We start from the raw sequence: 25,062 nt of genomic DNA, 5'->3' as shown, positions 1-25,062 counted from the left end.
ATATTTCGTCTGTGTAGGTTAATTACAGCCTTTAAAGAAAGTTACTTATTCGAACGTTCTAGTACGCTTAGTTTTGTAGTATAGTGGCTAGATAGTTCTAGCATGGTTCTAGCTGGTTCTATGTTTCTCACAGTCCTAAAACGGCTCTACGAGGCGCCAAAAAATTTGGTGAAAAATAAATGCGATGCTAAGTGCAATGCGTGGCGATGTTTTCACGTTTCCTGCTTAATTAGAAGCGTTGCAAATAATTGCCGAACCCGCGTTTTTGTTTTTCTTTCCTATTTTCCTGCGTCATACGAAGTTCGTAGTTAGTTTCTCCAGTGTCCTCGGCGAACTAAATAAGGCACGTTATTAATATTTGGCCAAATTACAGGGCGCAAAATTTAGCCCGCTGCCCTGGCATAAATATATACAGACGTCATTGTGATAAAAATGAGCAAACGTTGGGGGAACACTTATGGCAAATATGTGTGCGAACTTAAACACATATGTGATAAATGCAGCTTTTGTAAAACATTCCTATGAAGATGAAGTGCATCAACGTGTCCCTTTTACGCTATGTTTCCCAGTGTCCCGAGGATGCATTACGTTGCACAAAGTTTATGTTTAGCGAAAATAATAGTAACATTATAGGTTCTGTGCAGGCAAAATTCAAATTCTGTGAGTTAATTAAGGCCTTCGCAATAAGTTGTGCATTCAAGCGCTCCACAGCGCAATGTAAATAAATTTTACGAGCGGCGCAAAATAAGATTACCACGCATCCCTGTAATAACTACAAATGCCACTAAGATCAAGCTTAACAATCAAGGGTGGACGACTATGGTAAACCTGCGTACAAAGCTAAACACGTGTGAATAAACAAGAGTTTTTGCGAAGCATTTCTAAATGAATTGCCTGAAAGTGTCACGTGGCCATTATACGCTATAGTATACGTTTCCTATTAATGATCCTAAATAAATCTGCTTTACTCAAATTTTATATTTAGAGGACATTTCAGGCATCTGAAGTGATCGATATGTATCGCAGTTTTGATGTTCCTTACTTAAGTAGAAGGGTTACAGATAATCACTGAACTCCCATTGCTCCAAATTCATGTGGTATACGATGCTTTGCCCTGTGCTCTCGGGGCACTGAAGGAGGCATCTTGTTTATGTTTGGTGAAAATAACGGCCAGATATAACAATGTGTAGGCAAAGTTCAATCTGGGGGGTTTGCAAAGGGATGCATAGGTGGGCTAGTTGGTAATGCATTATAATAAAAACTTAGAGCGGTAAAAACACGAAAGACGTATACAAAGGTGTGTGTTGTGTGTTTCTTCTTCTACGTCCGTTGTGTTTTTAGAGCTCTAAGTTTTTTTTTATTATAGAGGGTGGGTTACTTGCCACTTTTACAGTAAATTACGCATGCCCTGTCTCCTTGACAGAACTACAGGTGCTACAAGATGAAATTTAACGATAATGGGGGGAAGGATATTTGGCAAAATCCGCGCGCGAAGAGAAATATGGATCAAATACAGCCTTTGCGAAAAATTCATTTAGAAATTAAGTGCTTGAAAGCATTACACGGCCAATTTATAACCTATGTTTCCCAGTGTCCCGAGTTTTCCTCGCGGGACACTGAGGAAAGAGTTTGAATTTGGCGACAAATTGAGGCACGCACGGTACGGGTTAATTATGTGTAGGCATAATCCGTGTCTAAGCCTACGCAATAAATCCCGTATTCAAGCGCTCCAGAGTGTTTATCCACTAGTGTGAAAACTTCGTGCCGTGAAATGGAGCGGAAGTGTATTTCCTCCGTGCACTGTAAACACAGCTGATAACAGGCGGCATAGGTATACGAGCGGGAACGCACAACGAATTTAAACTCCTCGGCTCAAGATACACACTTCATCGGCTGAATTCATTCCAAACACTCGTAGATGTACTAAAAAATCAGTCGAAAGCGTAGTCCTTTTCTTTTTTTACTCGCGAGAGACCTTATGTATAGATGGAGTAAAGTAGCGGCTATAATGCGGCGGTCGCATAAACGAGGCATAGTCGGGTTCTTTACGGCTCTGCAATTGTTTCTTCTTTCGTGCACTTCCCTTCACGGATGCAAAGTGAGATAATCAGCGTCCGTTTCTAAAAGCCTTTGGCGTCACTATAGTATATGACAGCCGCGACATCTCAATGCCTTCTTTGATCAGCACGCCGCTCACACGAAGTTTGCAGCTTGTAAACGAATTTGTGAATACCATGAGAATACTACCAAGAAGACGGATTTTGTGACGAAAGATAAAAAAAAAAAGTATCGTGTCTGCGCAGGGGTGCGTGTGCGCATGCGCGCTTTTTCGCTACGTGTGTGTGCATACGTCTGTGCTTTCTTTTTTTTTATGGAAGCATACGCATGAGAGCTTTCGAGGGTGTGTCCGTGTGCATGTAGTTTCGTTTCAGCAGCGCTTGAATGCTTGCATGCACTTGCCTGTTGGGGTATTGACATCGGTGCAGACGTTCAGGCGCGGTGCAGACGGTGCAGTATTGACATCGGTGCAGACGGTGCAGGCGCAGACGTTCGTCTTTCATGACGACGCGGGGCACGGGGATTGCAAGCAAGTTGTGGAAACGATGAAAAATCGTAGTCTCTTGTCTCGTTGACACGTGTCTAGGGGGGTTTTTTCAATGCCACCTAGACAAGCAACGGCTGATTGCGAGGGCCCAGGACGCGGCCCGAGCTCAAGGCATTCTGGAATGAGGACGCCTCTCCAAAGCTGCATTCACCCAATAAAAATGTTTATTCTCTCTCTAGACAAGAGAAGGCCTGAGCGCTCGGCGAGTGACGTTACGGAGAAGGGGTCGGCGGCGTGTTCGGGGATATGGGATGAATGAAGGGATCGCGCCCTTATGGGCAACGTTCATCAGAGCGCAGTTATTGTTTTTTTTACGCATAGTTCAGCAGATGGCCCGCAGAGAACAGAGGGTGTTTCAAGATTATTTTATTCATGCAAAACTATTTACGCACTGCATTATTAAGAAGCCCGTCCATAAAAAATTTAATGGTTCAACTTTAGGATTGAGAACGAATTTCGGGTAAATGATGACAGGGAGCATGGCTTATATTGAAAAGTTACAGCGCTGCCCTCTTCTTCAGAGTAGCTTCGTTGCCTTGATTTATCGTCAGCGTCGAAGAGTTTGCCGTTCATGCGACCACAAAAGTTCTTCAAACAAATGGTAGCACTGCACCATAACACAATATCTCATAACAACTTCACTGGTGTTCCCTTCGTCACATTCGGGACACATGTATTTATTCTAGTCTAGATTAGGCTCTAAACGAATAATTTCGCTTTCGAGGCATTATTACATAGAGTACCGCAGCCCCCATTTTTACAACACCTCAAATGAGTTTAGCAATGGAGATACAAAACATTTGTGCAACTATTTACAAAGAAGCTGCTGCCTTAATTATTCCGCAGAATTCCAGCTTTTCTCTTTGCCTTAGCATTGGAACCCAATATTCTGTCACTGATCTTGCGGAAACATGAACGCGTGATTTTTCGGTCCCGATTTGTAATTGCTCCAACAATTGGGCACGCAGCACTTATTAGGCATATCCTGGCATGAACGTAATCCCCATTCCGCGGCAATGAAGGCTTGCCGGACACACAACCGCAATCGCAGCACAGCGCAGACTACACGCACGGTTCACGTCCAGAAAAAAAGTGCGCTCGGAAGCATGTCGCATCATGTCAGGACTTTTTTAACTCCGAAGCTATCCAAGGAGCGGCAGATAAATGTTCTTACTATACTTCAATTCTATATTAATCTCCTGTGCAGTATGATTAATGAATTCAAAATCTAAGAAAAAATGACTAGAAAGGTGGGAAACAAAGTAAGCTACAGTAAAACTTGTCAACGCGACACGAGATATTGCGCCTGCGGCACTTCACCGGCCAATAACAAGTGTCCTGAAGCCACGGTACGAAACCTGAGCCTTCATTTCGTTGTAGGAAAAGAAAAAGTATAAACAATGCAGTAGGATATTAAGAAACTCTCTTCAGAAAGGGAATCACATTGCTTGTAACACATCAGGAACCCTTTCCAAAAATCAAGTATTAACGCGATAGCGTTAAGGAGCTCGTGTCGCAGAAAAGCCGGTGTCGTCGGTGTCGGCGTCGTCGGCGTTGGCCGTGAGCGATAAATCCCAGCAGGCACTTCATGAATAAAAAACAACTTGCAACATGGGCTGGGTGGGAATCGAACCAGGGTCTCCGGAGTGTGAGACGGAGACTCTACCACTCAGCCACGAGTTTTTTTTTGTTTATTGCCGGCTTTGACACACACAAACAATACAGAAAAAGGAAAAATATGTCAACAAGGATTTTGCTGGCACGACATATCAAAATTTTTTCAATGCTGCAAGTTTATCTAGCATGTCGATGCTTCAAAGCGGTACAAAAGCGTCTCTAGTGAATGCGGTGTTGCCTTAGAAACGGGCTGTTTCTAAGGCTCAGGCATGCGTCGCTTGCTCAGGCGCACATTTCGTTGCCGCGCCGAACGCGGCGCTGCTCGACGCTCACCGCGTCCGATGCGGGGCGCGTAGTCGCTGCGCAGTAGCCCACTGTCTTACACCCCTTGGCGGGTCGACGGGAACGCTGTCGCGTTCCACTCTTGAAGGCGAAGCTTAAGCGTCCTGCAATTTTTGTTTGCTCCATCTGAAACCTCTAAAACCCTAGTAAGTATGGAAGTAATGTGCAGTCCAGTTTGAACACTTAAAGCTCTTTCAAGAAATGAAGTAATTTTTGATGTCGGCGTGGCAGCCATGATCGCCCCGCTTGGCCCGTTGGGAACGCCGGGACGGTGGCCTGAAGAAGGAGACACGGATGCAGAAGGGGACCGAAGCTGAGGATGCGAAACCGAAACCCCGATACAACAGTACTTTTCACTCTATTTAGGATACCTAAAAACACTTTCCAGAAATGAAGTAATATTCACTCTTATTGGAACACCTATAACGAACTCCCGGCTGTAAGAAATGAAGACATATTCAATCCTAATTGAACACCATAAAGACTCTTGTGAGAGATAGAGTTAAATAAAACTCCATGTGAATGGAGTATATTATACTCTCATCTGGAAATGCGCCAGGTGATGAGGCATTTACTCCCATCTGAGATCATTTCTGTTTAGCGCAGTTCGAGCAAGATCGAGTTGGTGGAACTGGCTCAGCAGCACCGAGCGTAAGCTGTTGAAAGTTGCGCATTCTATTAAAGCGGTGGAGCGTTTCGTTGTAGTGTCCACAAGCTCTAGGCACGAAGGGCTCCGTGAACGTGCTTGCCGGTGAAGGTGATCTGTTAACATTAACGCACAGACATAGATTGGTGCAAGAATATACGATCCCTCATCGATGCGCTCATCCGGGTACGCGCTGTATAGGTGGCAGCGTCTCAGGAGTCACTCGTTGAATTTGCATAAGGTAGCCAAGGTTGTACGCTTAAGTCGCCAGAGCATCGACTGCGGCTGCCTTGTTTACTGAGATACCATTGTGTGGTAATATACCGGTCAACTATCCCGAATTTTACTGCAATGTTCACGAATTAAGTAGCCTTCTACGAATTTACAAATGTTGCGTCACGTCTGACGAAAAGTTCTGTTCGTGAGAACATTTCTCACGTCGGTCTACGACCACACCTTCGGAAGTCTTCTGATCTTGAGAAACAAACACCAGAGGGGTACCTGCTTCCAGCAAGTTTATTCCGACACGTTCATATAGCAGGCAAAATAAGCAACTGCAAAACCGCTGAAAGAAAAAAAAAGCATTGCGGTATAAAAGCAATGTGTTGCTTGTTAGCCTCTTCCGATCCATGGTTTGCTGCTGCTTGTGTGCTGCATCTAAAGGTAAGTCATCTTTAATAGTGCACATATACGCAACCCACAAAGGTTTACGCGCTTAGAGGCGATAAATGTTTGCAACGCGTGCTACAGATGTTCAGCAATGCTTCAGCAATTAGGATTACACTTATATATTGGCGCGAAACGATGCGATTGTTTGGCGACATGCACAGGCCCGTTCATATGGCTGTCTCTCGCTGGCGTTTACACAGAAGAGCGAAATGAAGGAGCCACATAAACGGAGGTGCTTTTGGGGAGGTGACTGGCGCGTATTGAGCGTGGTGCACTGCAAGGGCATGCTTCGCATCGGCGCATGCGCACTGCTGTTTCGATAAGCGCGTGAAAAATGAATGTTTTTTTAAGAAAACGACCACTTGGACTGCTCTTTTATTTTCCGCAAAAAGCGTTCCCGTGCTGACATAGCTTGCGTGCTGCGCGTTTGTGCACTTAACCATAACGTCCTTGGCGTCACCCACCCGCGTGTTTACTGGCCTTGTCACGTCCGGCCTGCAAAGAGACAGAAATGGAGACTGTAAGAAAGCGAACGGAGCTGCGAACATATATACTCATATGCGAGGCCAACTCGAACTCATAACTCTGTACAAACAAATATCGCAGTTATGTCAACTTTACATACAGAAGGGACGTACTTGACAGAAAGTTAATTTCAGTTCATTTATTTGCGCCCAGGGCCGTAAGGAGAGGAGTGTAAATAAAACAAAATAAACAATACTAGTAAGTACATGTTCACAGACAGCAGAGTTGAACGCATCATAATCTATAATGCTGACAGAGGAAGCAGCAAGGCGATTACAGCCTTGATTTCTTTCAAAAATGAACGTTTCGAAGTACACGGCACTTCTAAGTACTTCATATAAATTATATTAATACGTATAAGAAAGGCGCGGTATAGCGTGGGGAGCTGCAGCTATAGGATGCACAGTTGTGGATACTCCGTACAACCACCAATTACAAAGACATTTGTTGGCAAAAAGGGTTCACGGGTCAACTGAGCCCTGCGGATACGTTGCTCTGGCTCCCCTCCCACTATATGATTATGAGGCGTGCCATTTTGTTGTCCCCTTCATAGATTCCACTGAGCTGCTGAAGTTAGGCGGATCGAGTTAAAAGCCCAGATAATCATTGCAGTGGCTGTACAACAATATGACTACCTCAACGTTCTCAATGCACGTCCTCTAAACTGCCGGGGGTATTATGTAATCGCGGCAGTGCAACGAAAGGTTGCACGGTGTTCCACCGGTCAACGCCCGTTTACGCTCACTTAATGTCTGTTTGATATGCAACGCCCTAATGGAAAATCAGTGCTGCGGAAGCCCGCAACGCCCTGATGTAATACATTCCTATTAATATGTTCCTGTTACTGCGCTATTGTACGAGGCCCCGAACACTATCAAGTTCCTGCGGTCGCCACAGCGAAAAACTAACCGCGACGCGTTCCAGCACGAGGCGCATAGGTGGAGCTACTGTAATTTGGTCGTACACGTTAATTCGTACTTTTTTGTGCTAGGGGCGCTCCAAGATTCACTCCCCTCTAAACGTTTTACACCCTTTGGGGCGTATCTTGTACGCAAACAGTACACCCTAAAAAGTTTGCACCCTTTGGGGCTTATCTTAATCGTCATCTGCCTTGCTTGCGTTTCCTCTCTCGAAAACTCGGCGCTCGCTACTCTCCTGTCGAGAATGCGCTGTCAAGTTAATAACGCGCAAGCCGTTCGTGATAGGAAGGAAATGTGGGCAAGACAGATGACGATTATTGTTTGAGGACAAAATACAATCCCAAGGGTGTAAACTTTTTTTTAGAGGGTAATAGTCATCTGTCGTGCTTGCGTTTCCTTTTTTGAAAACTCTGCTCACTCTACTTGCATGCCAATAACGCTATACCACGCCCGATTACGCACATGTGGTTCGTGACCAGGAAATACTGGGCGCGCAGCGTCAGAGAAAGGCACGCAGGATAGATGGCGATTACTATTCGGGGAAAAGATAAAGCCTTAAAGGGCGCAAATGTTTTTCAAGTGTCGTTCTGAGACGACACACATCTCTGCATTCGTCAACGCTCTTCCGACATGCTGATAGAGGCAGGTCACAGAGACAAGTGCGCTGTTCGGACGTGCCTTCGATGCAGATCTTGCGGCACTCCTGCTTAGTGAGGAAGTTGTTGAAGTTCCGGCCGCAGCCGGTGTAGGTGAACTCGTTGCAGGATCTCCTGTCCGGGTCGTAGTAGAACATCACCATGTTCTGCAGGCACCAGCCGGGCTCCGGCGGCTGCGAGCACGGATCTTGGACGCACCGCGTGAACGCTGCAACGAGATGAGGGGTGCACCGCGTTTCAACAACCACGTCCTCCGAGATCGTTAGGCGCCACGTACTTACCAACCTCGTTGGCCATGGGGTAACTTTAGAACGTATACATCATAGAGAGAGAGAGAGAGACAGCATTGCGCAACATGACTGAAGCCAGCCGAATGGGCCCAAAGCACTAGATCGTCACCTCAGATCGTGCGGTGGGTATTAGTGCTGCTGCTCTGCACAAAAAGCTACGCTGCATTACCTCACGTGACGACAAATAAAAAATCCGAGGACACCTAAGGACTTCTTAGAAGTTGTGAATGCGAAAGCATTAATTTTCAATTGAACGCCGCTGAGCGGTCCTTCGAGTTTTGCGCTGCGAGTAATGTAGCATAGCGGCGCGTGCTGCCCGAGCCAGTAAGCAGCAGCAACCTGCGGTGCCAAAGCCGCATGCCACCGACGTCCTGTGCGACGAAAGACCGAGGAACCAGCACCGGCCACCAAGGCCGGCACTCACGCACAGCAGCTAAAACGAGTGGGGGTGAGAGAGAGATACGGACAGCGCGCCGGCTTCCTTGAGCCAGCGCGAGGGTGACGTGGCGTCGCGGCGATGCCCTCTCCCCTCCCGCAACACCTGGCGCGTTAGCTCTGCAGGAGGTGTTCCCATTCGCCTGCTCTGCTCCGCCGAGGCGCGTTTGTGACGTGGCGTCGCAGCCAATGAAAACTCCACCGAGGCGCGCTGCGGACTTGACGCTGCCGCCAGTGGGAATTTGAGTGCCGTTTCCCTGTTAGAGACGACAGGCGCCAGCCTTTTCGCTCAATGGTCCATTTGATGCTTTTGCATCAAAAGAAAATCAAACTTCGCGGTGATACGGGGGGCCGATACGAGCAATATAGGTGTCTACGCGCGCAATCTTGTTATGACGCCATCGTTTTGTGACATCGCTGCAGATGTCACAACAATTAGCCGACATCGTAAAAGGAACGTCCCGGAACCATATTTCTACATTGGGACTCATCGCTGCTGGAGAGCTGTCCACGTTGAACCGATGTCGGCCATGAGGGCAATCGAAGGAAAGCCATTTCGGAAGCCGCCAAGATTTTTTTCTTAATAGTCTGACGCAGAAATCTTACGCTTACGCAGCTCTAGAGAAAAAAAGCGTCAGTTCTGATTGACATATTATTGTTTTAAAACTATTTTTATTAATCTAGACGTAGGATTTTGATTACTAGAAGATGAAATGAAGGACGGGGAATATTCTGTCGCCGTTGTCGGGTGTGTTCTTTCGCGGTTGTTAACTGTACTCCGCACACAACAAGGTGAACCTTGGCGACCCTGCTGCTCTCCTCCCAACAGATCGCATACACGGAGCGACGACCTCAGAGCGAGCAAGCCGAGGTACGAAAAGCAAAGGCTGAGTCATACGCCGTCCGTGTTGTAATACGATGTACGTATACATAAACTCGCACGAGTGTGGCCACAGAGGTGCATGGCACGATCCAGACCGCGCGGACGCAGAGGGAACGTCAGTAGGGGCAGCAACAGCTGCGGACCGGCCGATAGCGCGTGCTCCGAGGAATGCGCCAAGCAAGGAGACGTACTCCCCACCCCCTTCCACCCACCCACCCATATGGCGTAGAGAGCGCGTGCTCAGTTCCGTGAACCGACGATACGGGGCCGACGGTTCGCGCGTGATTTACGGTCGCCCATGGAGGGACTCCGCGGAGTGAGGAGCCACGTTTCCGGCACCACGAGCGGCGCAGGCACGGACAAGGAGGCTCGGACTCCGCGCCGCGCCTGCGTCGGAGTTCCCGCGCCGTCTCCTTCTTTAAAGGGACGCTAAGGGAAGAAGGAGGGAAGAGAAAAGTATAAGGCAGGCAGGTTAACCAGAATAACGTCCGGTTGGCTACCCTACACCGGGGAAATGGGAAAGGGGAAAACAAAGTTCACAGGGAGAGAGAGGAGGGAAGGAAAGAAGGAAATTGCGGCGAGTTCGCTGACGCGTGTGGTCTTACAGAAATTGCATTAAAAGACGCTAAGGGGAAACACTACATCAGTTATAGGCTGATAGAATATTAATGCGAGGCATTCTTTGCCTCATTTTTGGCACTTCGCAGTAGGTAGGTGGGTAGATAGGTGGCTAGTCAGGTGGGCAGGTAGACAGGATCCTGTTTCGCCTCGCTTTGATAAAAAGCGAAATAGTGCGTGACCGATGATGGGATCGAACCTCTGCCGCTGAGTACAGAAACCTGGTGCTCGAACCATTAGCGATCTCTTTCTTTTTTTCTTTCATGCGTGGCATTTATTGCAGCTTTTTAGGCCACGACCTTACGCGTACTTCTCTCGTTTCAAAGGCGCGGTCGGCTCTTCGACAGATTCGGAGCGTGCTCCTCGTGCCACAGTCTCTCGTCTCATTTTGTTGTTTTGCAGCTCGCGCTTTGAGGTGCCACGGTATACTACAATATCTCCGGGACCGGCCCGCTTTTTCCAGCCAGTACTTTTCTCGTAGCACATAACGCTACGCGGACACTGTGCGACGTCGTATACAGACGAACAGAATGAGACTCAAAGTTACACATTTCGAATTGCGCGCCGAAAACCTCGATGCCGGTACGTCAGTGTGACGTCACAGAATCGGTTGTTCTTTGACGCCGTAAAAGTCCTAAAAACTCGCTTATTTCAGTCTACGGCTGCTTTGGAAAGCGATGTTTGGCCCAATAAACAGACCCAAACAGACACCGTCAAAATCTGTGACATCATGGCAAGCTAAAGCGGGAACTTAAATGCAGCGTCACCACTCATTCTTTCCATTTTTTGCGTTTCTCTCTGTCTTTCTGAGCTTGCGATAGCGCCAAGGAATTTTTTTTTTTTAGTTAGAAGGGTAGCTTACTCATACAGCTCGAATTACATTTTCAGTGCGTAATTGTACGTCTAGTACGGCTACGGGACCCAACATACTTTTTTTGGCGAATTTAAGTGCCAGAAACATTTGACTGATAGTTTTACGGCGTCACAAATACAATGATACCTCAGTGCCGGCAAAAAGGTCTATATTCTCTACTGCGTGGAGTTCCTTCCCAATATTAGCCAGAGACACGGCCGTGCCACAGGAAATGAACCTGGCGTCACCCCGTCTGCACAAGTTTTCCCAACACGGGCCCTGTGCCACCATGGAGATGCCGCGATATTAGTGGAACGTTCACAAATAGTCTCAAGAGGAGGCTTTAGCTGGGGACTCCTATATCCGTAGATACATAGGAGCGGAGAAAGCGTGTTTCTCAGCAACCACTCCACCGAATTTCATGATGCTTGCTACATTTAAAAGGAAAAGTTAAAATTTAGACTGTAGGAAGCGGATGTTCTTATTAAGCCGCCAGTATTTTAATAAATACGTTGAAAATTGCAACATGTCAGAAAACGAAACTATGAAGTATGCAACTCTAATTCAGCAATAAAAGCGATATCACAATTCTATAGACTGCACCTAAATATACATCTAAAGTGGACAAAAATGATGCATCATACATGGCTCTGAAATATAACACTAATTTGTGAGCAGGAACCTTTGCAAAACCCTCGTACACATTGTAACAATTCCACGTAAGCTTTAAATCTATGTATTAAATTTGTCCGCTTCAGATTCTCTAACAGATGCAATTTAAGAATTAAGATACATGTTTTAGGGCAGAGTTACGGATTTGTCAACTTCGTGCTTCGATGTTGTCGAAACTTTCCAATTCTTGGGAATTCTTCTAAAAAATGTCAGTCCCTGTATTGAAATTATGCTTCCTGCAATCACTAGAACAGAACTTTCTCTCAAGCTCCAGAAATTTCATTCAAGTAGGCCCAGCGGTCTTTTCATAAGAGCATTCCTGCGTTTTTTACGTATATATGAGTTAGCCACGTGATAAAGCTTCCCCTTAAGTATCGCATAACACATCTTGCATCATAGATGGAATGCACCTCCATTCAGCCCTCCACATCGACTCAAAAAAGTCGATGGCAGCGCTGCCCCTCGACACAGGTAGTCACTGCGATTTATTTAAACTCCACTGCAATTCTTCTTTTAGCCTCTGTAGCCTCTTTTTCAGCCGAGGGGCGACGCTGTGTCCAATTCGGTAGATTGGAGGAAAAGCTTCGAATTCCGAGGATCGTTTGAGAATACAGGGGTTATAGTTTCTCCGCAGATGCACTACCGTTTGCGGAATACTTCCAAATCGGAGCAAACTGCCAAATGCGTGTGCGGTAGCAACAAAAAGTGGTAGTTTTTCTGGTGATACAGAGTCTCGTGACACAGAGTTTAACCAAAAGGGAGGCTGTGTCAGAGCTTTCTCCATATCTCTTAACCGTACGGTAGCTCTTTCCACCCAGCGGGTGCAATGAGAGAGACTGCCGCGTCGTCCACGGCCGACAGGGAGGACTCGGCACTGCCAACTTGTTGCTTCACAATCGAAACGGATTAGCGCGTGCGACTCGTGCTTACTCACCGTCGCTGAACTTTTTGTGGAGCATGCTACCGCTCCTGGACAGCAGCTTGATCTTCGCGTTGTAGTTGCGCTCGGTCATCTGGTCGACGTACTCCACCATACCTGAATGGCAAAGATGAGAGGCACGTAAAAGTCAGGTCGAATACCTGCCGGCTGGTGTCCAACAAAACCGGAAGTGGACCCGCAACATTCGCTTTGGTCGGTGCAACTCTACAAGTGAAGCACTGCTCTGGGACTTCTGCTGACGCGTTACACATCAAGAGCGAGAAAGGCGCAGAAGTATCGAATGCTATATACGCGAGCAGGCGTACACTGACACGTGTCATTACCGCCTATTCTAGTGCGTATCATTTTCGTGCTGCAGCCCTACAAACTAATGTGGCAAGTTATACAGTTTAATTCAATTTCACCACGAGAATGGATAACGTGGAAAGAGAAAATGAACGTTTGTCTCCTGTCGGCACGTACATTCGTGGCATTGCAGTTGGACAGAAGGTGCATCAAACCGGGAGCCAAACAAACGGTTATCAAAAGGGAACAAAGAACAATGTAGAATAGTACTATACAAAGATAGCATATATTAATACAATCACACACACGTTCACAAAGTCATCAAAAGCACACAACAAAAAGTCGACGTTCCGCCCGGAAGGCAAAGCGCCGATAACAATAGCAAAGCATTAGACAACTACACAAAGTAATGTTCATAGTTTTACAAGTCGTATAAATTGCAGTAAGCGTTCACTTCGCGCGCCGAACAGACAAGCATGAACAGATCTGATTCGATCACCGCAATCGCTCGCAATCACAACGTCAGCGTGACGATGGTCGCCGCAGCGGCGGACCCGCGCGTGCTTCTCCCAAATCGAACTCTTCAAATGGTGAAGCGAGAGCGGCAACACGAAGTTTGCACCGTCTCCAAAACTCCGACTACGCCACGTCCAACAACAGGCGTGCAGGAGCGCGCTATCTACCCGCACTCGCCCTTCGCCCTGGCACCCTCAGCAGATGACCTCGAGTATATGCGGCGCGGGCCGCGTACACGCTCGGCCACGCGGGCAGCCACGCGCAGCCACGGCCGGGTAGAGGAGGAGACGCGCGCTCTCCTTCTCTAGTTCGGCCGTATGGCAGCGCGGGCTGTATCACGTGGCCTCCAACGTTGGCTGCAGGAAGATGGCGCGCGTCAACCCACCATCTCTCTCGGCTCGTCCTCGCCTAGCTGCCCTCGCAGCCTCAGCACATAACGTGGACACAAACGCACGACGCGCGAACGGTTTCTTCTCCTCACACTCGGACTTTATTCGAGACAGCACGGCGACGGCGACGGCGAAAATGTGCCTCGCGGGTGTCCACATATAACAGCTATCTCAGTGAGAGCAGTAACTAGCGGGTAGACAAAAAGAGCGCGCTTACGGCCCAGCAGTATGTGGAAGCGGCCTCTCCTGTCCGGCGGGGCGTCCCGATAGTTGATGACGTTCTTGATGCAGTGCTTGGCGCGGGGCTTGAACACGGCCAGGTTGTGCACCGTGCCGACCAAGGAGCGGCCTCTCTCGAACGGCGCCGCCGCGTCGAGGTCCGCGTCCGCCAGGGCGCAGCCCAGCAGCGCGGCCGCCGCCACCAGCGCCGGCACGATGCGTGCGCAGCTGGACGCGCCGCCGCTCGCCCCGTCAGCAGCGCGGCCGGCAGAGGCTGGCATCCCGTGGCATCCGCTGTCCTCGTTGGCGCTGCTGCGGCTGCGCGAAGGGGGCGCGCCGGGCGTTTAACGTCAGATTAGAGAACTCGAATTGCGAGAAGGAAGTACGTAGACGAATGTACATTGATAAGGTGGAACCTTGGGCGAGCTGGTGATTCAATGTCGATGTGGCTCAGAGGCTATGGTGTTAGGCTGCTGAGCACGAGGCCGCGGGATCGAATCCCGGCCATGGCGGCCGCATTTCGATGGAGGCGAAATGCGAAAACACCCGTGTACTTAGATTTAGGTGCACGTTAAAGAACCCCAGGTGGTCAAAATTTCCGGAGTCCACCACTACGGCGTGCCTCATAATCAGAAAGTGGTTTTGGCACGTAAAACCCCATATATTATTATTAATATCGACGTGTTTGCACAGCGCAAAAGACGAGGACTGAAGAAAGAACACAACACAGCGATATGTTGTGTTCGTCCTTCAGTCCTCATCTTTCGCGCTGTGCAAGCATGTCGATAACAAACTACACTCATGCATCAAAGACACAAAATCGTGTAAGAGAGTGCCTCTGCCCAAAATGTGACCGAGGGTTTTGCAAACGCTTCACGATCATCTGGTGCAATGCTTTCTCTATAAACGTTTCACTATATCCGAGTTCAGTAACACCAAGCTCGGACGATACAGTGAGGCGTTTCTTGAGCCTATGAAACTTTTTCGGGCCATCGTACACTCTCCCCACTGCCTTCTCGGGACTTCAGTTGCAAGTATATATATATATATATATATATATATATATATATATATATATATATATATATATATATATAATCCACTAGGCTACCACGCGTCATCGTTTTAACATTCACTTTCTTGACCATTATGTGAGCTAGGCATAGGCCAACCCTCACCGGAAGAGGGATGATATTGCCATTTCAGCAGTGCAATGTACTAATACAGCTTAGCTTAAAGGAAAGCTGAAGCATATTATATACAAAAGAAGAATGTTGGAATGCGATTCAACCTCTAGCTGAAGTCGATGAAAGATAGTGCCTTCCTGGGCGAGCTGCGGGTGATAATGGGAAGCATGAACCATAAAATTCATTGTGAGATTCAAACGCTTGATCGACTTCAACTCGAGGTTGAATCTTATTCCAAATTTTTGTCTTTTTATCGTCACCGTCGTCGTAGTGTCGCTTATAGACATAGGAATTTAACGTAGCTAAACATGACATGACATGGGGGTTACATACACATATATATTGGAGTGCACTCATTTTGATACGTACTCGAAGCGTACCAAGAAGACGAACGCCGATTTACGCGTTCAGCACATTTCGCGCTCAAAAAAAAAAAAGACGCAACGTAAGCACAGCGCGAACACAGTAAAAAAAAAAGAAATAAGGTACCGCGGTTACAACTTTTGACGTAAAAATGAAACCCGCGTGCTATGACGAGATAAGAAAAAGAAATGTGGGGGGGGGGGGTGACAAAACGCTGTTAAATTGAACAATTGGGAAGCCGCTGAAAAGATTTCGCGCGCTTAGTATCGTGTCACAGGCGATCGTGCGTGGCATCTATAGGAGCGAAAAAAAAAACGATTCTTCAGAAGTGTCCATTGAAGCAGGTAACTTATTCCACTGCCGTAATGTGCGCGGGAAAAAAAAGAGAGTTAGCAAAGGTGGTTGTTCTGCGATAGCCCATAAGGGGTAAATGGCGGTAACTCGCCAAAGAAGATATCAACTTGAAAAAGAAAATTGTGGAGGAACCATCGACGACAGTTGTCAGTCTAAGCGAATAGCCAAAGGTTTCTAGAGAGGTATTGCAGTAAAACACGTTGTGGGGCTAGTTAATGCATAACTTTCAAAATATGAAGCGCCAGCAGTGACAGCGCTATAAGAAAGAACAAAGACAGGACAGGCGCTACTTGCAACTGTTTAACAAGTAGCGCCTTGTCCTGTCTTTGTTCCTTCTTAATGCGCTGTCAATGTTGTTGCTTCATCTTTTGAAAGCTTCTAGAAAGCTATTAGATATATTAGAGGAATCATGCCCTTAAGGGCGTTTATTTGCTGCGGTGAGGGTATTTACATAGCGTTTGTTGTTTCATTGCTAGGTTCCATAGAGGACAGAGCCGTTAACCAGCACACCTGTAGCGCTAATACAGGTGGCCATGCACATAATACGATTCTTCACATGCGCGTTGAACCATGAAACACATCCATCCACTAACCACCATTCTCATGGTAGGCAAAGCGATCGCAGCGCCAGAGTTCCCCCTGGTGATTTTAGTGGGAAACTCGACGCTTCGCGACATTCTGTGGAAGAGACGTGCGGACGTCACGCCAGCTGGCTTTTCGTCGCATGGGCGAAGAGGTAGGAGGCTCGAGTGGCGGCAACAGGCTCGTTAGCGGCGTGAGGCAAAAGCAAACAGACGGCGTTAAAGGAGGCCTGAATGAGGCAGAAAGCGAGGCACTTAGCGAGGAGCCGCTGATTGCTCTCGGCTGAGGCATGGAAACTTGGATACGAGGGTGGCGTCCCTGCCGCGAGCTTAGCGAATTTCGTTGCTCCTGTGATCCCCGTGTTTCTTGGTTATTTACTTTTTCTTAAACGCAAAAAAGAAAGAGAAAGCTCTATGCTTCTAGGACAGCAATGTGCATCTCCCTTGTTGTATCATCGTGTAGTAACCTCAAGTGTACTTGCCATCTCTGTCCTTCAGTTGTTCGATTAATTTTGGAGTGGACAAAACATTTTTTGCGTTTACTGGAAACTCGCTTGTAGCATCCACAAGAAATGACTGTCGTATTCTATAATATGTTGTTCTAATATATATATATATATATATATATATATATATATATATATATATATATATATATATATATATATATATATATATATATCCTTTTTCAGCCTTTGGCTATGAATCCAAACATTTTTTTGCATACGTAAAGAAATGAAATTGAATATTTGTATTTGTATGCCGAAACGAGCACTTGCATGCCATTTTCGACCTGCCATATTCTTTTATTTTTTTGTTTCTTTTGAGGTATATGAAGGTATGAATTAACTCTCGATATCCTACGAAAGATACTGGCAAGCTTCAGAACGCAATGAATTTTTACTTGTGTACCTTTTTTTCTACGAGCCAATTTCGGTATAGCTACACAGTGCACGCGTCACAATGTCTTGGTAAACTGGCTCGATCCGCTCGTCCGATCGCCTTGACTGTGTTAGATATGGAGCTGTTTCCTGCGCCTACTTCGAGTTCCCCAAACAACTTCGAATCGCAGTACAGCTAATTGAGGAATGCAGAAGCAGGGATGCCACATTCCTGAGGCAGGACACTTGCAAACAAGTTCGTACGCCGCCGGTGGAGCTATTCAATGCTTGAGTTTTCCAGAAAGCGAGGGGATAGCACGGCATTGTTGGAAGTAAAGTGGGTGCCAAACCAAGACGGCGGTAATGCGCCGTGACAGCCAGACGAGCCGGGAAGGCCCAAGCGTACCCCTTCTTCATCGCCTTTGAAGAAGGCATTTGCCACCACCGCGGAGCCGTACCACCGGGAGCAGGTGGGCCCTCGTACAATGGAGCATGAGCGCCCCCCGTTCTCCACCTTAGAAGAAGTGCATTGCAACTCAGCGAGGCAAGACCGCAGAGAGCCACCGGGTGTGACACCGCGACACGGGCGCCAACGATTGGCCGAAAATGGCGTCATCTGAGCGGACTCTCCCATTGGTCAAACATGATGCGACTTCCAGTGCTCGAAGGGTTTATAAGAAGCATTCCAGAGGGACCAGAGCATTCCCTGATTCCCTGATTCACCTCTCTCGAACTTCTTGCCGCGGGCCGCAGCGTCCGAGTTGCTGCCGGCCCGTAATGACTGTACGACTGTTACTTGACTCTCACTTCCCTGCATAAACCCTCCCAAGTTTTGTCTTCATCCCGAAGTCCGTCCCTCAACCCCTACAACTGTCACACGCGAGCCCAGCCAAAGGAAATGCGCGCAGTACTCCATCTTACGAGCGACGTCATAATACCTGTAGCATTCTAGCAGTCGCTGAGAAAACGCTTTCAAAATCTATGACGTCACGAGGAGCGTGACGTCATTGTGTGTGTGTACATGTGCTCTGCGAAGTATGTACTGCATATTCGTGAGGCACTTTCAGCTTCAACGCGATCAATTCGTAACCTTACTCCAACGTCTTGTTCCGTTTCCAGGTTCACTCGCGTTTGAATCAGCGACCTAATTCAGATGCCACCCAAAAAAGTACACTTGACACTCTCCGGCACAGTTAGAAAACAACTACAAAGCGACCGCACGTCGCGATTCCATGTAATCACACGGTAACAGGCGTTCTCACCAGTCACTTTCTGCGCGCGTTTCAATTTATCGCTGATGTTGCGCGCCTGTGTACCGAAGGCGCGATGTTCTTCGCTAATGTTTTGAGGCGAGCCGTGATGTACAGCCGTCGTAATCACGGCCCTTTAAACTTCCATCCAACGCGTGCTCAGTGTCGGGTAGAGCAACGGACGCAAGAAATAAATACAGAAAGAAGGAAGGCAAAAAAAAAACGCGAACGGGAGCGAGTCGAGTTGCAGACACCCGCATTCACATCCGGCGCTGCGACAGGCGGTGACAGCATAGGTGACAGGAGCGCGACAATTTCTCTCTCTACGGCGCGACGGTCGTTATCCGGTCGCGTGCCTCGTGCTCCCCATCGTAGAGACATTTCAGTCGCCCCTCGAGTGCTTCGAAACCGTCTTCACCGCAACGCACGCTCGCACGCGCTCCCGTTTCAGCTGTCATGAACTCCGTTCACAGTCGCGCTGCCAGCCAGGACGGCCCGGCGCCTGCCTGGCCTGCCCTGTGTGTATACTCCGTTTCATACATCAAGTGCTAAGCTGTGGAGGCTAGAGATACTTTTACAGCGAAAGCTTTACTGGCCGCGAACTTGCGATTTCGCCGTGGCCGTGCTCCTACGAGGCACATGACGTCACACCGCGTTCCTCGTCGTTGCGCTCGCCTCCGCTCGCTTCGCCAGCTGCGTCGCACGCCTGATAACATGTCGGAGGATTGAAAAGGAGAGCTCGCGTGCGCCGCAACCACAGTTGAGGCGGCGGTATGGACGGCGACAATTCTGATACGCAGGAGGAGGCCTGGAGTCGACATCGGAACGAGATGAAGGGGAAACGAATCGCCCAGGAAACAGACGATCAGCGCGCCGAACGACTGGCTAAACGCCGCAACATAGCTAGACAACCAGACTAACCTGGACTTACTATCAAGATTAACCAAGGCTAACCATGCTATGCCTTAGCTCTCGCTACGTATATCCTGGCACAGCCGAGCTAAGCCACTGCCAATTTTTTTGCAGTGAGCTCGTTCGCGCTTAGATATAGTTCGGCGTCTTTTGACCGCTTTTTGTGAAAATGTTCTTTATATAAAGTCACTTCTGAATGAAAATGAGAATTTACCCATAGAAGCAGACAAACCGTGCACGCTTATCTGGCTGCTAACACGTTGTTTTACATCAATTTGCTTTTCATTGTTTTTTTTTTTACTTATTTGCGTCCCGTCGCGGCAGCCTCACGTGCATGCTCGTGCGAGCAAACGCCGCTGACGCCTGTGGCGAAGCATAGAAGGAACGCGCGGAGCGATAAAATTTGGAGGCCGTACTACGTGCGTAGCTTCCACAGTGTTGCATCAGATGTATGAAACGGAGTATAAGCTGTCGACCCCTTTCCTCGTGCTCGATGAACTGCTTACTCTCCGGGAGAAAGATAAGGTGACAAACGGGCCTGACAAACGGAGCGCAGGCAATTGATTTATCGAGCAAACGGTAAAGTCCGGAAGATGAAGAGAAAGAGAGAGATAGAGACAGAGAGAGAAAGACAGAGAAAGAGAGGGAGGGAGGGAGTTTGATGAGGAGTTGGACATATCAGGCCGCGCTATAATGCAGGACTCGCTGCTTCAAATGGGTTTGTTTCGAACTGACAACAATATAAAACAAAAGGAAGCAAGCAAGACAGACGGAACGTAAGGTGTAGAACTGAGCGAATTGGCTGGCGTTTTCTATAACGGCTGCGCAGCTGGGGACGGCGGCACACAGAAGAGAAGCAGACGACACAATGCGCTCTGTCCTGTGTTGCTACTCCTACGTGTCGCCCGCCCATTTGCGCTGCCGCCATGATGAAAAAGCGGCGCTGGGAATAAACAAACAAGTCGAGCCCAGAGTAAATGTATTCAAAGGGTGTTTATAAAATGGCGCCCGTACGTGGTTCGGACTGCGTCCGCACTTCAGTCCCAGAGCACCAGAAAAGTTGCTATATTGTGTATCGTTTGTCGTCGCATATCGATTTGGCAAGTCCCAGCTGCTGACCTACCCGCCGTGGTTGCTTAGTGGCTATGGTGTTGGGCTGCTGAGCACGAGGTCGCGGGATCGAATCCCGGCCGCCGCGGCCGAGATTCGATGGGGGCGAAAACGCCCGTGTACTGATTTAGGTGCATGTTAAAGAACCCCAGGTTGTTCAAGTTTCCGGAGTCGCCGACTATGGTGTGCCTCATAATCAGATCATGGTTTTGGCAAGTAAAAGCCTATAATCTTATTTTAAAAAGGAAAATTTAATTCTCCGGTTTTACGTGTCAATACCTAGACATGATTGTAAGGCACGCTGTACGGGTTACTCCGTATAAGTTTGATCCCTTGAGGACTTTTAACGTGCACCTGATGCACAGTACACGGGCATTTCTTTTTTTATGCGAAGCATATTACGAGAGCTCAACCCAGCTCCTCAGGCGCGGCGGTGTCGCCTTCAATACCACGTGACACCGTGACGTCACGACAGAGGAGAAACGGGTCTCCAACTCGCGCCGTCGCTCGCGGCGTCGCGGCGGTATATAAGCAGCTGCGCTTGCCTCTGCTAGACACTCACGAGGTGAGATGCCTCCTGGAGACAGCGCTGCTCGTTGGAATGAGAAGCGAAGCTTGCGGCGTGCTACAGAGACTGATTTTCTAGGTGGCTTTGGCTCAACTCTTGCAAGATGGGCTGGGTGGGAATCTAACCAGGGTCTCCGGAGTGTGAGACGGAGACGCTACCACTGAGCCACGAGTACGATGCTTCAAAGCGGTACAAAAGCGCCTCTAGTGAATGCGGTGTTGCCTTAGAAACGAGCTCTTTCTAAGGCTCAGGCGTGCGTCGCTTGCTCAGGCGCACATTTCGTTGCCGCGCCGAACGCTGCGTTGCTCGACGCTCACCGCGTCCAATGTGGGGCGCGTAGTCGCTGCGCCGTAGCCCATTGTCTTAAACCCCTTGGCGGGTCGACCGGAGCGCTGTCGCGTTCCACTCTTGAAGGCGAAGCAGAGTAACGCATGAGTTGTTTCTTCGTCTAGCCGAACCAAATATAGCCAAGCAACAGCAGTTCACCAGGCTAAACAGTGGTTCAACAACTAAAATAAAGGCTAGTATGCTTCGCATCCTGGGCTTAACCTTAACTAAGCCACAGCCATTTTTTTTTCATTTGGCCTAGGAGTACACCTCCGTCATGATTTCAGGAAACTGATCGAACGTAATCGGCTGGCGCATGTATACAAACTCAGCTTCAGTTGAACAGTGATGCCTTATTCACTCAATTTTTATAGGTTCGCACTAAACTTTTTAACACTCGTATGGGTGTATGAAGGGTTCTGGGCTTGTCCAATGGCTTTCTCAAAAACAGAAGAAAAAATTGTTGTAGCTAAGGAAATCACACTGGCCCCGGTAGTAAAATAAAGAAAAAGAGAGTGCGATGTACGTGTGTGTGTGTATATATATATATATATATATATATATATATATATATATATATATATATATATATATATATATATCAATACTTCATGGTAAGGGTGTTAGCCACGAGTCAAGGCAGCACTCCTAAGGGTGCAACCTTATTTCAGGGCGTTCGTCACCGACTGTATAACTCAAGCCATCCTCTCAGAGCCTCGCCTATCGCAATTTCTTCTCTGCACAAAACTGAACAGAAACGAACAGTACAACGAACACACGCTGAAACACTTGTCTCCGTCGTGGTGTGCGCTTGCTCCTTCCCGCATACACTCAACGCTTCGCCTTTTTTTTATTTTCTTTTTTTTTCTCGGCCCTCACGAGTCTCCCGACATCGCAACACGTCGACGTCCGTACAGCGCCGTCCTGAATAAATCGCTCGCTCATTCTGTGTTCGGAACGCGGGTCCCGAGTTACCCGTCACCGAAACTCGTCGTGAGTGTATGCACGTGCCAAGCCCTGATTTGCATAAGTGAATCATCGACGAATGTCTTGACATCGTCGGACGCGTGCGCTTGATTGGTCTATGCGTGACACTTTCTTTGTCGTTTTCGGATTCTCTCTTTTTTTTTATTTCAACCTGTTTTCCTTCGTAACGCGTGGAATTATTTCGAGTGTTTCGTCGTTTTGCGTCTCCTTTTTTTTCTTTCCTTCGCGTTTTTCCTGAAGGCATAGACAAAGCTTTCTTCAGTTCGGTATTCCTTTGCTCTGTTAACAGTAACAAGTGTTCATGTGCGTTCAGATATTGCTTTGTATTCCTAGTGCCTTCAATATTGTGTGACACGGTAATCTCTTTATAGCACTGTTCCTGCTGGAAATTTGTGCTTTACTGTTTAATATGCCCCCTTACTTTATGCCCTTCCATAGGGCCTGTAAGGTTCTTTTGAATAAATAATATGATGAACAACGGTGATAAATTCGCACAGCCGCCTCCCGCCCCCCTCTCACAGAAATATTTATTGTGTTTTATTAGGATTTGATTAAATGAGGCCTCTGGAATTAACTGAGTTTTCAATGAAGAAAGCGTTTGAGTATTTCTCCTCACCTTTGGGAACAAATTGGAATGCGCGAGTCAAAATAAACGTGAACCACATTTTAAGTAAAACTATCGAGTAGACCCAATGTTCTACTTTGTATTATTTAGGTTCTGATGGTCCAGACGCTTTCGAAAATTTTTACAGCAATTTCTGTGACAATCTAGCTTTTCCACACTTCTCGGCAGTTTCGCCGTAAGAAGGCTTTTTCCCAGTCAATTTACGTAGTTCACTTCTTTATGAGTTTGTTCTTTATCGGCGTAACTTTACTTCTTTCCCGATTGACACTTTATCCCTTATAAAAATGACTATTGAAATGTTGTTGGCATATTGTTGATAAATTGCTGACTCAATAGCCTTTCAACAATAGCTCAACAATTATTGAAAGCACAGAGCAATAATTAAAAAATAAGATTGTTCGGTGGTTCACAACAAAAAAGTCGTTGACTAAATGCTGTAGCCTTATAGTTGAATTGTATTGAGTATTATTGAGTCATGGATGAGTAGTTCGCTACAATAAAGTCGCTGGCTAAATTTTGTTGATATATTGTTGAATTATATTGAGTAGTATTGAGCAATATTGAGTTTCGAAGTATATGTGAAAAACACACACATGTGTATGTGCGCGTCTTTTGCACATATATATTGTTTTATTGATCACTTAATCACTATTGCGTACATACAGGGTGTCGTTTCACGTTACTTGAACCAAAGACGTATCTACCGAGTGGGCAGAGGGACAGTGCCCCCTGCCCAGCATGTAGATACGCCTATAGTTTAAATTACGTGACTTGACTCGTGCCCCCTTCACGTTACTGGTTGGGCGCCCCTGTCCACCCAGTAGATACGTCTGTGGTTGAAGTTACGTGAAACGCCCTGCATATATATATATATATATATATATATATATATATATATATATATATATATATATATATATATATATATATATATATATATATATATATATATATTACTTCATGATAGAGGCATCTATGGCTGCCGCACGGTTTTCTTTGAAAAGTTGACGCACTTTTTGAAAAACTTTCCCTCATTCACACACCTTTTCTTATGCCGGGTGTTCCAGCTGACTTTAGCCAGAGTTAAAAAATATGGGAATGCCACGTAGCTGGATAGAACCAAGGTAATCTTTCTTGCCGTGGCTTGGTGACACTCAACTTATTTTTGTTTTCATTCCACCTAATTGGATAATTAATTTTAATAAATTATTCGACTTCACAAATATAATTCGATGAACAGTGTCAATGAGAAAACTGTTGAGCGACATGAAAAACTCCCGATACAGCTTTCTGTTTCTCAACACGTGGGAGTATGCAAGAACCGTGCTGCGGTGCTGTTTCAACATATCACATACACAAGTGAGTGAGTGAGTGAGTGAGTGAGTGAGTGAGTGAGTGAGTGAGTGAGTGAGTGAGTGAGTGAGTGAGTGAGTGAGTGAGTGAGTGAGTGAGTGAGTGAGTGAGTGAGTGAGTGAGTGAGTGAGTGAGTGAGTGAGCGAGCGAGCGAATAAATTTTTATTGGGTTCAGCAAAACGCGATAAAACGCGCACCCGGCTAATCCCACGACGGGACTGACAGATCTAGCATGTCGGTAACCGCGCTATGTGAACATGTGGGAAGCATTAAGGCACCCTCCGGCACTAGCGATATATATTCACTCTACCAGCATATACCGTCAGGCTCCAAGTACCCCGACTACCCGGTGAGACACGGCATCTTTTTCAGAAATTAAGGAATAATTGAATTGCGCTTAAGGCATCTGTCTGCCTTCGCTAACGTGGGTGGTGGAGCTGCCCACAAATGGTAACTAAAGATGACAAAGAAACGAAGAAACCCT

At 47.2% G+C, this 25,062-nt stretch overlaps 1 protein-coding gene across 1 annotated transcript in view; it reads right to left on the bottom strand.

Moving 5' to 3' along the window:
- Positions 1 to 6,137: 6,137 nt before the first annotated feature.
- LOC139060915 (uncharacterized) overlaps positions 6,138 to 25,062 on the bottom strand; it is a 42,163-nt gene continuing 23,238 nt past the window's right edge. The window contains exons 3-6 of the mRNA XM_070540221.1: positions 14,079 to 14,398; positions 12,666 to 12,767; positions 8,003 to 8,188; positions 6,138 to 6,374 (exon numbers count right to left, since the gene is read on the bottom strand). Of these exons, the coding sequence (XP_070396322.1) occupies positions 6,364 to 6,374; positions 8,003 to 8,188; positions 12,666 to 12,767; positions 14,079 to 14,361 (582 nt within the window). The 5' untranslated portion in view covers positions 14,362 to 14,398 and the 3' untranslated portion in view covers positions 6,138 to 6,363. The remainder of the gene's footprint in view (positions 6,375 to 8,002; positions 8,189 to 12,665; positions 12,768 to 14,078; positions 14,399 to 25,062) is intronic.

The sequence above is a fragment of the Dermacentor albipictus genome, chromosome 6 (genome assembly GCF_038994185.2).
Source record: "Dermacentor albipictus isolate Rhodes 1998 colony chromosome 6, USDA_Dalb.pri_finalv2, whole genome shotgun sequence".
Classification (NCBI taxonomy): Eukaryota; Metazoa; Arthropoda; class Arachnida; order Ixodida; family Ixodidae; genus Dermacentor; species Dermacentor albipictus.
The sequence above is the reverse complement of the archived record's forward strand: the minus strand, read 5'-3'. Positions and strand labels throughout refer to the sequence as shown.